The sequence below is a fragment of the Oncorhynchus mykiss genome, chromosome 15, assembly GCF_013265735.2.
Source record: "Oncorhynchus mykiss isolate Arlee chromosome 15, USDA_OmykA_1.1, whole genome shotgun sequence".
In the NCBI taxonomy this organism is placed as follows: Eukaryota; Metazoa; Chordata; class Actinopteri; order Salmoniformes; family Salmonidae; genus Oncorhynchus; species Oncorhynchus mykiss.
In genome coordinates, this window is record NC_048579.1 from 68,019,119 (window position 1) to 68,032,239 (window position 13,121).

General features: G+C 47.6%; 1 protein-coding gene across 1 annotated transcript in view; it reads right to left on the bottom strand.

Annotated features, from left to right (window-relative positions):
• Positions 1–13,121, bottom strand: part of LOC110513021 (exocyst complex component 4-like) — a 241,406-nt gene that overhangs the window by 20,587 nt on the left and 207,698 nt on the right. Inside the window, exons 16-17 of the mRNA XM_036945079.1 lie at positions 8,179–8,357; positions 7,402–7,561 (exon numbers count right to left, since the gene is read on the bottom strand). Coding sequence (XP_036800974.1) covers positions 7,402–7,561; positions 8,179–8,357 — 339 coding nt within the window. The remainder of the gene's footprint in view (positions 1–7,401; positions 7,562–8,178; positions 8,358–13,121) is intronic.

Sequence of the window (13,121 nt, forward strand, 5' to 3'; positions counted from 1 at the left end):
GGGTCCTCATTCACTCACCATAACAGAAGAATCCGACCAAGAATGGACCCAGCGACTTCGGATCCTCTCCACTCAGCCGTCGGGATCCAGGGAGCGATGCTAGGCAGACACGAGCAGGAAGTGTCTGCTGCTCGACATGCCGTTGAGACCCTGGCCACCCAAGTCTCCAACCTCACAGAACAGGTTCACCATCTCCGCCTCGATCCACCGGCCACTTCCAGGGCTTTCGAATCTCCGGAGCCCAGAATCAATAACCCGCCGTGTTACTCTGGGGAGCCCACTGAATGCCGCTCGTTCCTCACCCAGTGTGATATTGTGTTTTCTCTCCAGCCCAACACTTACTCCAGGAGCACTGCTCGTGTCGCCTACGTCATATCTCTCCTTATTGGACGGGCTCGTGAGTGGGGCACGGCAATCTGGGAGGCAAGGGCTGAGTGTACTAACCAGTATCAAGACTTTAAGGAGGAGATGATACGGGTTTTTGATCGATCTGTTTTTGGGGAGGAGGCTTCCAGGGCCCTGTCTTCCCTATGTCAAGGCAATCGATCCATAACAGACTACTCTATTGAGTTTCGCACTCTTGCTGTCTCCAGTGGCTGGAACGAGCCGGCCTTGCTCGCTCGTCTTCTGGAGGGTTTCCGCGCAGAGGTAAAGGATGAGATTCTCTCACGGGAGGTTCCTTCCAGCGTGGATTCCTTGATTGAACTCGCTATTCGCATTGAGCGACGGGTTGATCTTCGTCACCGAGCTCGTGGAAAGGAGCTCGCGCTCTCCGTCGCCTCCCTCTCCGCATCACTACCATCTTCCTCTGCCGGCTCGGGTGCTGAGCCCATGCAGCTGGGAGGTATCCGCATCTCGACTAAGGAGAGGGAACGGAGAATCACCAACCGCCTCTGTCTCTATTGCGGTTCCGCTGGTCATTTTGTCACTTCATGTCCAGTAAAAGGCCAGAGCTCGTCAGTAAGCGGAGGGCTACTGGTGAGCGCTACTACTCCTGTCTCTCCTTCAAGATCCTGCACTACCTTGTCGGTCCATCTACGCTGGACCGGTTCGTCAGCTTCCTGCAGTGCCTTAATAGACTCTGGGGCGGAGGGCTGTTTTATGGACGAGACCTGGGCTCGGGAACATGACATTCCTCTCAGACAGTTAAAGGAGCCCACGGCCTTGTTCGCCCTGGATGGTAGTCCTCTCCCCAGGATTCAGCGTGAGACGCTACCTTTAACCCTCACTGTTTCTGGTAATCATAGTGAAACCATTTCTTTTTTAATTTTTCGTTCACCTTTTACACCTGTTGTTTTGGGCCATCCCTGGCTAGTTTGTCATAATCCTTCCATTAATTGGTCTAGTAATTCTATCCTCTCCTGGAACGTCTCTTGTCATGTGAAATGTTTAATGTCTGCTATCCCTCCTGTTTCCTCTGTCTCTTCTTCACAGGAGGAGCCTGGTGATTTGACAGGGGTGCCGGAGGAATATCACGATCTGCGCACGGTGTTCAGTCGGTCCAGGGCCACCTCTCTTCCTCCACACCGGTCGTATGATTGTAGTATTGATCTCCTTCCGGGAACCACCCCCCCCCGGGGTAGACTATACTCTCTGTCGGCTCCCGAACGTAAGGCTCTCGAAGATTATTTGTCTGTAGCTCTTGACGCCGGTACCATAGTCCCCTCCTCCTCTCCCGCCGGAGCGGGGTTTTTTTTTGTCAAGAAGAAGGACGGGTCTCTGCGCCCCTGCATAGATTATCGAGGGCTGAATGACATAACAGTGAAGAATCGTTATCCGCTTCCTCTTATGTCTTCAGCCTTCGAGATCCTGCAGGGAGCCAGGTTTTTCACTAAGTTGGACCTTCGTAACGCTTACCATCTCGTGCGCATCAGGGAGGGGGACGAGTGGAAGACGGCGTTTAACACTCCGTTAGGGCACTTTGAATACCGGGTTCTTCCTTTCGGCCTCGCTAACGCTCCAGCTGTCTTTCAGGCATTAGTCAATGATGTCCTGAGAGACATGCTGAACATCTTTGTTTTCGTTTACCTTGACGATATCCTGATTTTTTCACCGTCACTCCAGATTCATGTTCAGCACGTTCGACGTGTCCTCCAGCGCCTTTTAGAGAATTGTCTTTTTGTGAAGGCTGAGAAGTGCACTTTTCATGCCTCCTCCGTCACATTTCTCGGTTCTGTTATTTCCGCTGAAGGCATTAAGATGGATCCCGCTAAGGTCCAAGCTGTCATTGATTGGCCCGTCCCTAAGTCACGCGTCGAGCTGCAGCGCTTTCTCGGCTTCGCGAACTTCTATCGTCGTTTCATCCGTAATTTCGGTCAGGTGGCAGCTCCTCTCACAGCCCTTACTTCTGTCAAGACGTGCTTTAAGTGGTCCGTTTCCGCCCAGGGAGCTTTTGATCTCCTCAAGAATCGTTTTACATCCGCTCCTATCCTTGTTACACCTGACGTCTCTAGACAGTTCGTTGTCGAGGTTGACGCGTCAGAGGTGGGCGTGGGAGCCATCCTTTCTCAGCGCTCCCTCTCTGACGACAAGGTCCACCCATGCGCGTATTTTTCTCATCGCCTGTCGCCGTCGGAACGTAACTATGATGTGGGTAACCGCGAACTGCTCGCCATCCGGTTAGCCCTAGGCGAATGGCGACAGTGGTTGGAGGGGGCGACCGTTCCTTTTGTCGTTTGGACTGACCATAGGAACCTTGAGTACATCCGTTCTGCCAAACGACTTAATGCGCGTCAGGCGCGTTGGGCGCTGTTTTTCGCTCGTTTCGAGTTCGTGATTAGTCTCCACTGACCCCGAGGGGATTCTCCCTGAGGGGCGTGTTGTCGGGTTGACTGTCTGGGGAATTGAGAGGCAGGTAAAACAAGCGCTCACTCACACTCCGTCGCCGCGCGCTTGTCCTAGGAACCTTCTTTTCGTTCCCGTTCCTACTCGTCTGGCCGTTCTTCAGTGGGCTCACTCTGCCAAGTTAGCCGGCCACCCTGGCGTTCGGGGTACGCTTGCTTCCATTCGCCAGCGTTTTTGGTGGCCCACCCGGGAGCATGACACGCGTCGTTTCGTGGCTGCTTGTTCGGTCTGCGCGCAGACTAAGTCCGGTAACTCTCCTCCTGCCGGCCGTCTCAGGCCGCTTCCTATTCCCTCTCGACCGTGGTCTCACATCGCCTTAGATTTTGTCACCGGACTGCCTTCGTCAGCGGGGAAGACTGTTATTCTTACGGTTGTCGATAGGTTCTCTAAGGCGGCTCATTTCATTCCCCTTGCTAAGCTTCCTTCTGCTAAAGAGACGGCACAAATCATCATCGAGAATGTTTTCAGAATTCATGGCCTTCCGTCAGACGTCGTTTCGGACAGAGGTCCGCAATTCACGTCTCAATTTTGGAGGGAGTTTTGCCGTTTGATTGGGGCTTCCGTCAGTCTCTCTTCCGGCTTTCACCCCCAGTCTAACGGTCAAGCAGAACGGGCCAATCAGACTATTGGTCGCATCTTACGCAGTCTTTCTTTTCGTAACCCTGCGTCTTGGTCAGAACAGCTCCCCTGGGCAGAATACGCCCACAACTCGCTTCCTTCGTCTGCGACCGGGCTATCTCCTTTTCAGAGTAGCCTCGGGTACCAGCCTCCGCTGTTCTCATCTCAGTTCGCCGAGTCCAGCGTCCCCTCCGCTCAGGCTTTTGTCCAACGTTGCGAGCGCACCTGGAAGAGGGTCAGGTCTGCACTTTGCCGTTATAGGACGCAGACTGTGAGGGCTGCTAATAAGCGTAGAACTAAGAGTCCTAGATATTGTCGCGGTCAGAGAGTTTGGCTCTCCACTCAGAACCTTCCCCTTAAGACGGCTTCTCGCAAGTTGACCCCGCGGTTCATTGGTCCGTTCCGTATTTCTCGGGTCATTAATCCTGTCGCAGTTCGACTTCTTCTTCCGCGATACCTTCGTCGCGTCCACCCGGTCTTCCATGTCTCCTGCATCAAGCCCGTCCTTCGCGCCCCCGCTCGTCTTCCCCCCCCCCCCCCCATCCTTGTCGAGGGCGCACCCATCTACAGGGTCCGTAGAATTTTGGACATGCGTCCTCGGGGCCGTGGTCACCAGTACCTCGTAGATTGGGAGGGGTACGGTCCTGAGGAGAGGAGTTGGGTTCCCTCTCGGGACGTGCTGGACCGTGCGCTGATCGAGGATTTCCTCCGTTGCCGCCAGGTTTCCTCCTCGAGTGCGCCAGGAGGCGCTCGGTGAGTGGGGGGGTACTGTCATGTACTGTCATGTTGTGTCTTGTCTCTGTCCTTTCCCTTCACCCTGTCTCCCTCTGCTGGTCGTTGTTAGGTTACCTTTTTTCCCCCAGCTGTTCCTTGTCTCCTCTAACTACCCATTCACCCCGTTTCCCACCTGTTCCCTTTTTCCCTCTGATTAGGTCCCTATATCTCTCTCTGTTTCTGCTCCTGTCCTTGTCGGATTCTTGTTTGTTGTGTTTCATGCCTGAGCCAGACTATCGTCATGTTTGCTGTAACCTTGTCCTGTCCTGTCGGAATCTGCCGGTCTATCTGAGCCTACCTATGTTTGGTTATTAAAGAAGCTCTGTTTAAGTTAGTTCGCTTTTGGGTCCTCATTCACTCACCATAACACAGAGAGAGCGCGATACGGCAAGAGAGAGGGAGTCGAAGAGAGTGAGGCAGAGAGAGCGAGAGAGAATAAATTAATGAGAGAAAAATCTAGAGAGAATGAATGAGAAAGAAACAGAGAAAGAGAGAGACCATCCCACATACTGTGGAGGTGAAAGGGAGTAGAAATAACAGACGAACCAAGGCTCCGCCGGTCCCCTCTATACTACTATCCTGCCATCAGACAACAGCACCGCTATGGAGCTAGGCAAGACCCTAACGAGACAAACTCCTTCAAGCCAGCACAGTTATCACCGGGGTCTTCAACGTTTCCAAAACTCTGTCAAGTCAGCACAGTTATCACCGGGGTCTTCAACGTTTCCAAAACTCTTTCTTGGGGCCTCCCCCTGGGTGCACGTTTTAGTTTTTGCCCCAGCACTACACAGCTGACTCAAATTATCAACGCTTGATGATGAGTTGGTTAATTGATTCAGCTGTGTAGCACTGAGGCAAAAACCAAAGCCTGCACCGGGTTTGGGAAACCCTGTTGTACACACATTCACAGACAAGACGGCATCCGACTGACATACATTGTATAGAAGGACATCGCATGGAGATTGGCAAAGCTAGTGAAAATCTAACGATTGGGTTTTGGGGGGATTGAGGTAGTCTAGACTTTGATTAGGTGTCTTAAGCCTTTTGGTTTACAGTCCAACGAGTCCATTAAATGACCTTGTATTGTTTTATGTTTGGTGAAAATATATTGATATATTGAAGTCTCCAGAAAAATACCTGAAAGGACATGTCAAGGTCCCTTATAATGCCTCTGGTAGAAGAGCACTGATAACATCACAGGGGTGAACTGGTAAATAAAAGGCTGGGCTAACAGTGTTCAATATATAAGCTGACAATGCTAATTTACCGTTTTGGTACATAAACGCTTTCCACCACATCAGAAAGGTGTGCAAAGGGTGTTCATCATACACTATATTCCTGTTAATATGTCAAAACACCAGTCACATGTCAGTGGTGTTGGAGGACACTGGTGGACATTTGGTGAGGGATTTACTGACCTAAAGTGCATTCAGAAAGTATTCAGACCCCTTGACTTTTTCCACATTTTATTACGTTACAGCCTTATTCTAAAATGATTATATTACTTTTCCCCCTCATCAATCTACACACAATACCCCATAATGACATCACAATACCCCATAATGACATCACAATACCCCATAATGACAAAGCAAAAACAGGTTTTAAGACATGTTGTCAAATAAATAAAAGAAAACGTATTTACATAAGTATCCAGACCCTTTGCTATGAGACTCAGAATTGAGCCACCTGTGGTAAATACAATTGATTGGACATGATTTGCAAACGCACCCCTGTCTATATAAGGTCCCACAGTTGACAGTGCATGTCAGAGCAAAGACCAAGCCATGAGGTCAAAGGAATTGTCCGTAGAGCTCTGAGACAGGATTGTGTCGAGGCACAGATTTGGTGAAGGGTAACAAAACATTTCTGCATTATTGAAGGTCCCCAAGAACACAGTGGCCTCCATCATTCTTAAATAAATGGAAGAAGTTTGAAACCACCAAAACTCTTCCAAGAGCTGGTCGCCCAGCCAAACCGATCAATAGGGGGCGAAAGGCCTTGGTCAGGGAGGTGACAAAGAACCCGATGGTCACTCTGACAGAGCTCCAGAGTTCCTCTGTGGAGATGGGAGAACCTTCCAGAAGGACAACCATCTCTGCAGCACTCCACCAATCAGACCTTTATGTTAGAGTGGCTAGATGGAAGCCACTCCTCAGTAAAAGGCACATGACAGCCCGCTTGGAGCTTGCCAAAAGGAACCTAAAGACTCTCAGACCATGAGAAACAAGATTCTCTGGTCTGATGAAACCAAGATTGAACTCTTTGGCCTGAAAGCCAAGTGTCACGTCTGGTGGAAACATGGCACCATCCCTACAGTGAAGCATGGTGGTGGCAGCGTCATGCTGTGGGGATGTTTTTCAGCGGCAGGGACTGGGAGACTAGTCAGGATCGAGGGAAAGATAAATAAAGCAAATTACAAGAGATCCTTGATGAAAACCTGACAGAGCTTGAGAGGATCTTCAGAGAAGAATAGGAGAAACTCCCCAAATACAGGTGTGCCAAGCTTGTAGCGTCATACCCAAGAATAATTGCTGCCAAAGATGCTTCAACAAAGTACTGAGTAAAGGGTCTGAATACTTCTGTAAGTGAGATTTTTTATTTTTTATAAACTGGCAAAAATGACTAAGAACCTGTTTTTGGTTTGTCATTATGGGATACAGTATTGTGAGTAGATTGATGAGGATAAAACAATGTTTTTATCGATTTGAGAATAAGGTCGCAACGTAAAATAACGTTGAAAAAGTCAAGGGGTCTGAATAGTTTCTGAATGCACTGTACCCCCTCCCATCTGGTGCTCTCACTCACTCACGGGGTGTAGATTGGTGCAGTTCTGTATGATGGTTGAACATGCAGAACAGAGGGGGAGAAAGGGAGCGAAAAAGAAGGACTGCAAAAGAGAGGTACAGCGAGAGAGAGGGACAGAGGGCAGGAAGACAACGATTACACATTGATCCGTCCAAATAAAGCTGTCCTGTGTCCTTCTGAGACACAACCTCCCACTGAATAACTTCGATTATCTCTCTCTCTCTACTTTGATTTGCCCTCCTCTTCTCTCATCCTCTTTGCTATTTCTAGCCCTTTGTCTCCCCTCTCTATCCTTCCGTCCTGTTTATCCATCTCTTACCCTGTCTTTCTTGTCCCCTTCCTGTGTGTATGTCTCACCTAGCGAAGTCCAGGTCGGCCTCTCGAGACATGGTGATGTTGGTGAGGTTCTGCTGCAGGACAAAGATGTTCCTACACATCTTCTTGATGCCAGACTCACTGATCCTCTTAAAGTACTGGGCTCCATTGATCAGAATACAGGAGATCAGGTGGCCAAGACCTACAGACAGACAGACAGAGAGAGAGAGAGAGAGAGAGAGAGAGAGAGAGACAGAGAGCTCGAGAAGAGAAGGGAGACAGACAGACAGACAGAGAGGAAAGGAGAGAGGAGAGGAGAGAATAGAAGATAGAGAGGGAGAGAGTGCGAGAAGGGGAGAGAGAGGGAGACAGAGAGCACAAAAGAGAGAAGAGAGACGAGAGGAGAGAGGAGAGAAGAGAGAGATGAGAGAAGAGAAAAGAGACGAGAGACGAGAGGAGAGAAGAGAGAGATGAGAGAAGAGAAGAGAGAGAGGACAGACGAGAGGAGAGAAGAGAGATATGAGAGAAGAGAGAGATGAGAGAAGGGAAGAGAGAGAGAGGAGAGAAGAGAAAGCGCAAGAGAACGTGAAGAGAGAGAAAACACATACCAGTCACCAACTGCAGAATACATCCCAGTAGTCAACACTTTTATTGATCACCGCAGTGGACATTTGTACCCCAAAAAGACACATGGACAATACAGGCACACATTGACCTGAGCACAGTCAGGTGAAACAAGTACATTAAGCCAATAGAATCAATATAATTACATTCTCAACACATGACATTATCATGGACGACCCACAACAACAGACTTACCTTCAAAGATGTACTGGAACTTGTGCTGCTGCAGCGCGGCGCCCATCACCTCCTCGATGGCGCTGATGTCCTTGTTGAGTTTGACCACCAAGGGGTCGTAGTCCATGCTCTCCACGTTGGCCACTATGGCATAGTTCCCCTGCTTGGCCAGGGGAATCAGGTAGTGGAAACAATGCACTCTGAGAGGAGAAGAGAGACAGATGAGGAGAGATAGATGAGGGCAAGAGAGAGGAGAAACAGATGAGGAGAGAGGAGAGATAGATGAGGAGAGAGGAGAGATAGATGAGGGGAAGAGAGAGGAGAAACAGATGAGCAGAGAGGATAGATAGATGAGGGGAAGAGAGGAGAAACAGATGAGGAGAGGATAGACAGATGAGGGGAAGATAGGAGAAACAGATGAGGGGAGCAGAGAGGATAGATAGATGATTAGAAGAGAGGAGAGACAGATGAGGAGAGGATAGACAGATGAGGGGAGGAGAGAGGAGAGAGAGATGAGGAGAGAGGAGAGACAGATGAGGAGAGAGGAGAGATAGAGGAGGGGAGGAGAAAGAGGAGACAGATCAGGGGAGGAGAGAAAAGAGACAGATGAGGAGAGAAGAGAGACAGAGGAGTGGAGGAGAAAGAGGAGACAGATCAGGGGAGGAGAGATAGAGGAGGGGAGGAGAGAGGATAGATAGATAGATAGATGAGGGGAGGAGAGAGGATAGATAGATGAGGGGAGGAGAGGATAGATAGATGAGGGGAGGAGAGAGGAGAGGAGGAGAGAGGAGAGACATGAGGGGAGGAGAGAGGAGAGACAGGAGGAGAGAGGAGAGACAGATGAGGAGAGACAGATGAGGAGAGACGGATGAAAAGAGGAGAGAGATAATATTGTTGATGTGTGTTTAGTCCAACCAAACCCTACAGGTAGATGAAGTCATGATGGTGATGGAATCAGCTTAGTGTTACTTATCGCAGGCATTTTGCTGATTTCATTCATTATGATAAGTAGCCTATTCTAGACCAATGAGAAGTTTGAAATGAAATAACTTTGCTAATATGGGTGATTGTTAAATGGGACAATTGATGTCCCATTAACTAGTATATAAAGGATTGATGTCCCATTAACTAGTATATAAAGGATTGATGTCCCATTAACTAGTATATAAAGGATTGATGTCCCATTAACTAGTATATAAAGGATTGATGTCCCATTAACTAGTATATAAAGGATTGATGTCCCATTAACTACTACATAAAGGATTGATGTCCCATTAACTAGTATATAAAGGCTTGATGTCCCATTAACTAGTATATAAAGGATTGATGTCCCATTAACTAGTATATGAAGGGTTGATGCCCCATTAACTAGTATATAAAGGATTGATGTCCCATTAACTAGTATATAAAGGATTGATGTCCCATTAACTAGTATATAAAGGATTGATGTCCCATTAACTACTACATAAAGGATTGATGTCCCATTAACTAGTATATAAAGGATTGATGTCCCATTAACTAGTATATAAAGGATTGATGTCCCATTAACTAGTATATAAAGGATTGATGTCCCATTAACTAGTATATAAAGGATTGATGTCCCATTAACTAGTATATAAAGGATTGATGTCCCATTAAATAAGATATAAAGGATTGATGCCCCATTAACTAGTATATAAAGGATTGATGTCCCATTAACTAGTATATAAAGGTTTGATGTCCCATTAACTAGTATATAAAGGATTGATGCCCCATTAACTAGTATATAAAGGATTGATGTCCCATTAACTAGTATATAAAGGAGAATGAAAACGCGGTAGTGGAAATGTATTGCTCAGCTCTACTGGGATGTTTGACTGAATTCATCCACCATGTAACTATCAGGACAGATTGTGATATGTAGATATCAGTCTACTGTAACTTAATCTAATGTCTCCCCTCCACCTCTGTCTTTCAACGCATTTGTCCAAGTGTGACGTTCTAATCCAAGAGCCACCATGGGGGTGCTTAGTTTCCCTAAACACCTGACTGATACATGATCTCTGGCTGCTCACACCTTCATCAGAACCCCCAAAGACCACCTTCATCAGAACCCCCAAAAACCATCTTCATCAGAACCCCCAAAAACCATCTTCGGCCCCAGTGGCTATTAAAAACATGAGTGGAGACATAAAAACCAACACCCTCTCGCTCTCTCTCTTTTTCTCCTTCTCTCTCCCTTTCTTTCCCACCCCCCTCTCACACTCCTTCCCTCTCTGCATCTCTCTCTTTCTTCCTCTTCCTGATGGCATCATTTGCCACCGTTACTGTCGGGGGAAATGTGGTTGATGGGTAAAAGTCAATAAGGCGTGGAGTAGTAGAGAGCAGTGCAGAGCTCAGGGAGGGTTTCTCGCCCCCTCTCTTTTTTTAGGGCGATCATAAACATTACTGCAGAAGAGAAACAATATCTCAGAGCCATGATGAGGGATGGAGGGATAAAGAGAGGAAGGAGGTGATGGAGGGATAAAGAGAGGAAGGAGGTGATGGAGGGATAAAGAGAGGAAGGAGGTGATGGAGGGATAAAGAGAGGAAGGAGGAGATGGAGGGATAAAGAGAGGAAGGAGGAGATGGAGGGATAAAGAGAGGAAGGAGGTGATGGAGGGATAAAGAGAGGAAGGAGGAGACGGAGGGATAAAGAGAGGAAGGAGGAGATGGAGGGATAAAGAGAGGAAGGAGGAGACGGAGGGATAAAGAGAGGAAGGAGGTGATGGAGGGATAAAGAGAAGGAGGAGATGGAGGGATAAAGAGCAGAAAGAGGAGATGGAGGGATAAAGAGAGGAAGGAGGTGATGGAGGGATAAAGAGAGGAAGGAGGAGACGGAGGGATAAAGAGAGGAAGGAGGAGACGGAGGGATAAAGAGAGGAAGGAGGAGATGGAGGGATAAAGAGAGGAAGGAGGTGATGGAGGGATAAAGAGAGGAAGGAGGAGATGGAGGGATAAAGAGAGGAAGGAGGAGATGGAGGGATAAAGAGAGGAAGGAGGAGATGGAGGGATAAAGAGAGGAAGGAGGTGATGGAGGGATAAAGAGAGGAAGGAGGAGATGGAGGGATAAAGAGAGGAAGGAGGAGATGGAGGGATAAAGAGAGGAAGGAGGAGATGGAGGGATAAAGAGAGGAATGAGGTGATGGAGGGATAAAGAGAGGAAGGAGGAGATGGAGGGATAAAGAGAGGAATGAGGTGATGGAGGGATAAAGAGGGGAAGGAGGAGATGGGGGATGTTGATGGAGAGAGAGTTGGATGTTTTCTGGGTCTGGTTGGAGAGGAAGGAGGAGATGGGGGCTGTTGATGGAGAGAGAGTTGGTTGTTTTCTGGGTCTGGTTGGAGAGGAAGGAGGAGATGGGGGCTGTTGATGGAGAGAGAGTTGGTTGTTTTCTGGGTCTGGTTGGAGAGGAAGGAGGAGATGGGGGCTGTTGATGGAGAAAGAGTTGGTTGTTTTTTGGGTCTGGTTGGAGAGGAAGGAGGAGATGGGGGCTGTTGATGGAGAGAGAGTTGGTTGTTTTCTGGGTCTGGTTGGAGAGGAAGGAGGAGATGGGGGCTGTTGATGGAGAGAGAGTTGGTTGTTTTCTGGGTTTGGTTGGAGAGGAAGGAGGAGATGGGGGCTGTTGATGAAGAGAGAGTTGGTTGTTTTCTGGGTCTGGTTGGAGGATCACTTGTTTTAGACATTAATGGGTGAACTCACTGGATCTGCAGGGAGACATTGGTGTGAATGTATTATTAGATTGTCTTGCACTTGTTTAACCCCCTCCAGTTGACTGACACACCGGTGCACCAATCTAAGTCATCTCAGTTGTATTTTTTATCCCATCACAATCAGTCAGTTTAAGCTAGAGATATCTGTTTTATTTTATTGGATGAGTCTCAATCCAACACCATTGTCACACTTCCTTATCTGCAGTGAAAGGTGGCAGAGCTAGAGTGGTGTTAGTCAGACCATTTAGACATCCCAAACACGATGGTGGTCTCCACAAGTGTCAGGGGACTCGTCTGAAGTCGGGACCGTCCATTTGCCAACCTCTGTTTGTAGTGTCTGAACACTTTGGGCTACACACGAACTAGTCTGAAGGAAACAGATGTTGTGCCTACCCCATAAAAGGGGTTAAATATGTATTTTAAAAAATTATATATATTTCCTGAGCTTCCTTATATCTCCTAGATATAGGACAGACACTTCAAAACCTTATTCCTTATGACTGTTTTATGAATGTGTTATCAATGTGGGGTATGGTACTAAAGCCTAAATTCAATATGTTACCTAATAATAATCATATACATATATACACCTAAAGGGGTTGTAAAATTAAAAACGATATTCCTGCCACTTGGTGAGCTATAAAGTTGAAGGCTGGGGCTGAACGAATGTAACCGCTCTCAAATTCATAGGTGGAACTATTCAAGGTCTGACAGTCAACATGGTAGTCTGACAGAACATCAGCCTGCTAACTCAGTCTGCCCCCACTCAGGACCAGGACTGAAGAACACTGGGAAACCATTGAGAGGAAGATTCTAGAAATCACGGTTGTGTTCGCTAGGGACTAAATAAAAGAAAACAGAGTGAAGCGGGCGGTAGTATGATCTGTACTTGACCAATAGGGAAAGGTCAATGTGAACATGACCAATAGGAAAAGGTCATTGTGAACATGACCAATAGGGAAAGGTCATTGTGAACATGACCAATAGGAAAAGGTCATTATGAACATGACCAATAGGAAAAGGTCATTGTGAACATGACCAATAGGAAAAGGTCATTGTGAACATGACCAATAGGAAAAGGTCATTATGAACATGACCAATAGGAAAAGGTCATTGTGAACATGACCAATAGGAAAAGGTCATTGTGAACATGACCAATAGGAAAAGGTCATTGTGAACATGACCAATAGGAAAAGGTCATTATGAACATGACCAATAGGAAAAGGTCATTATGA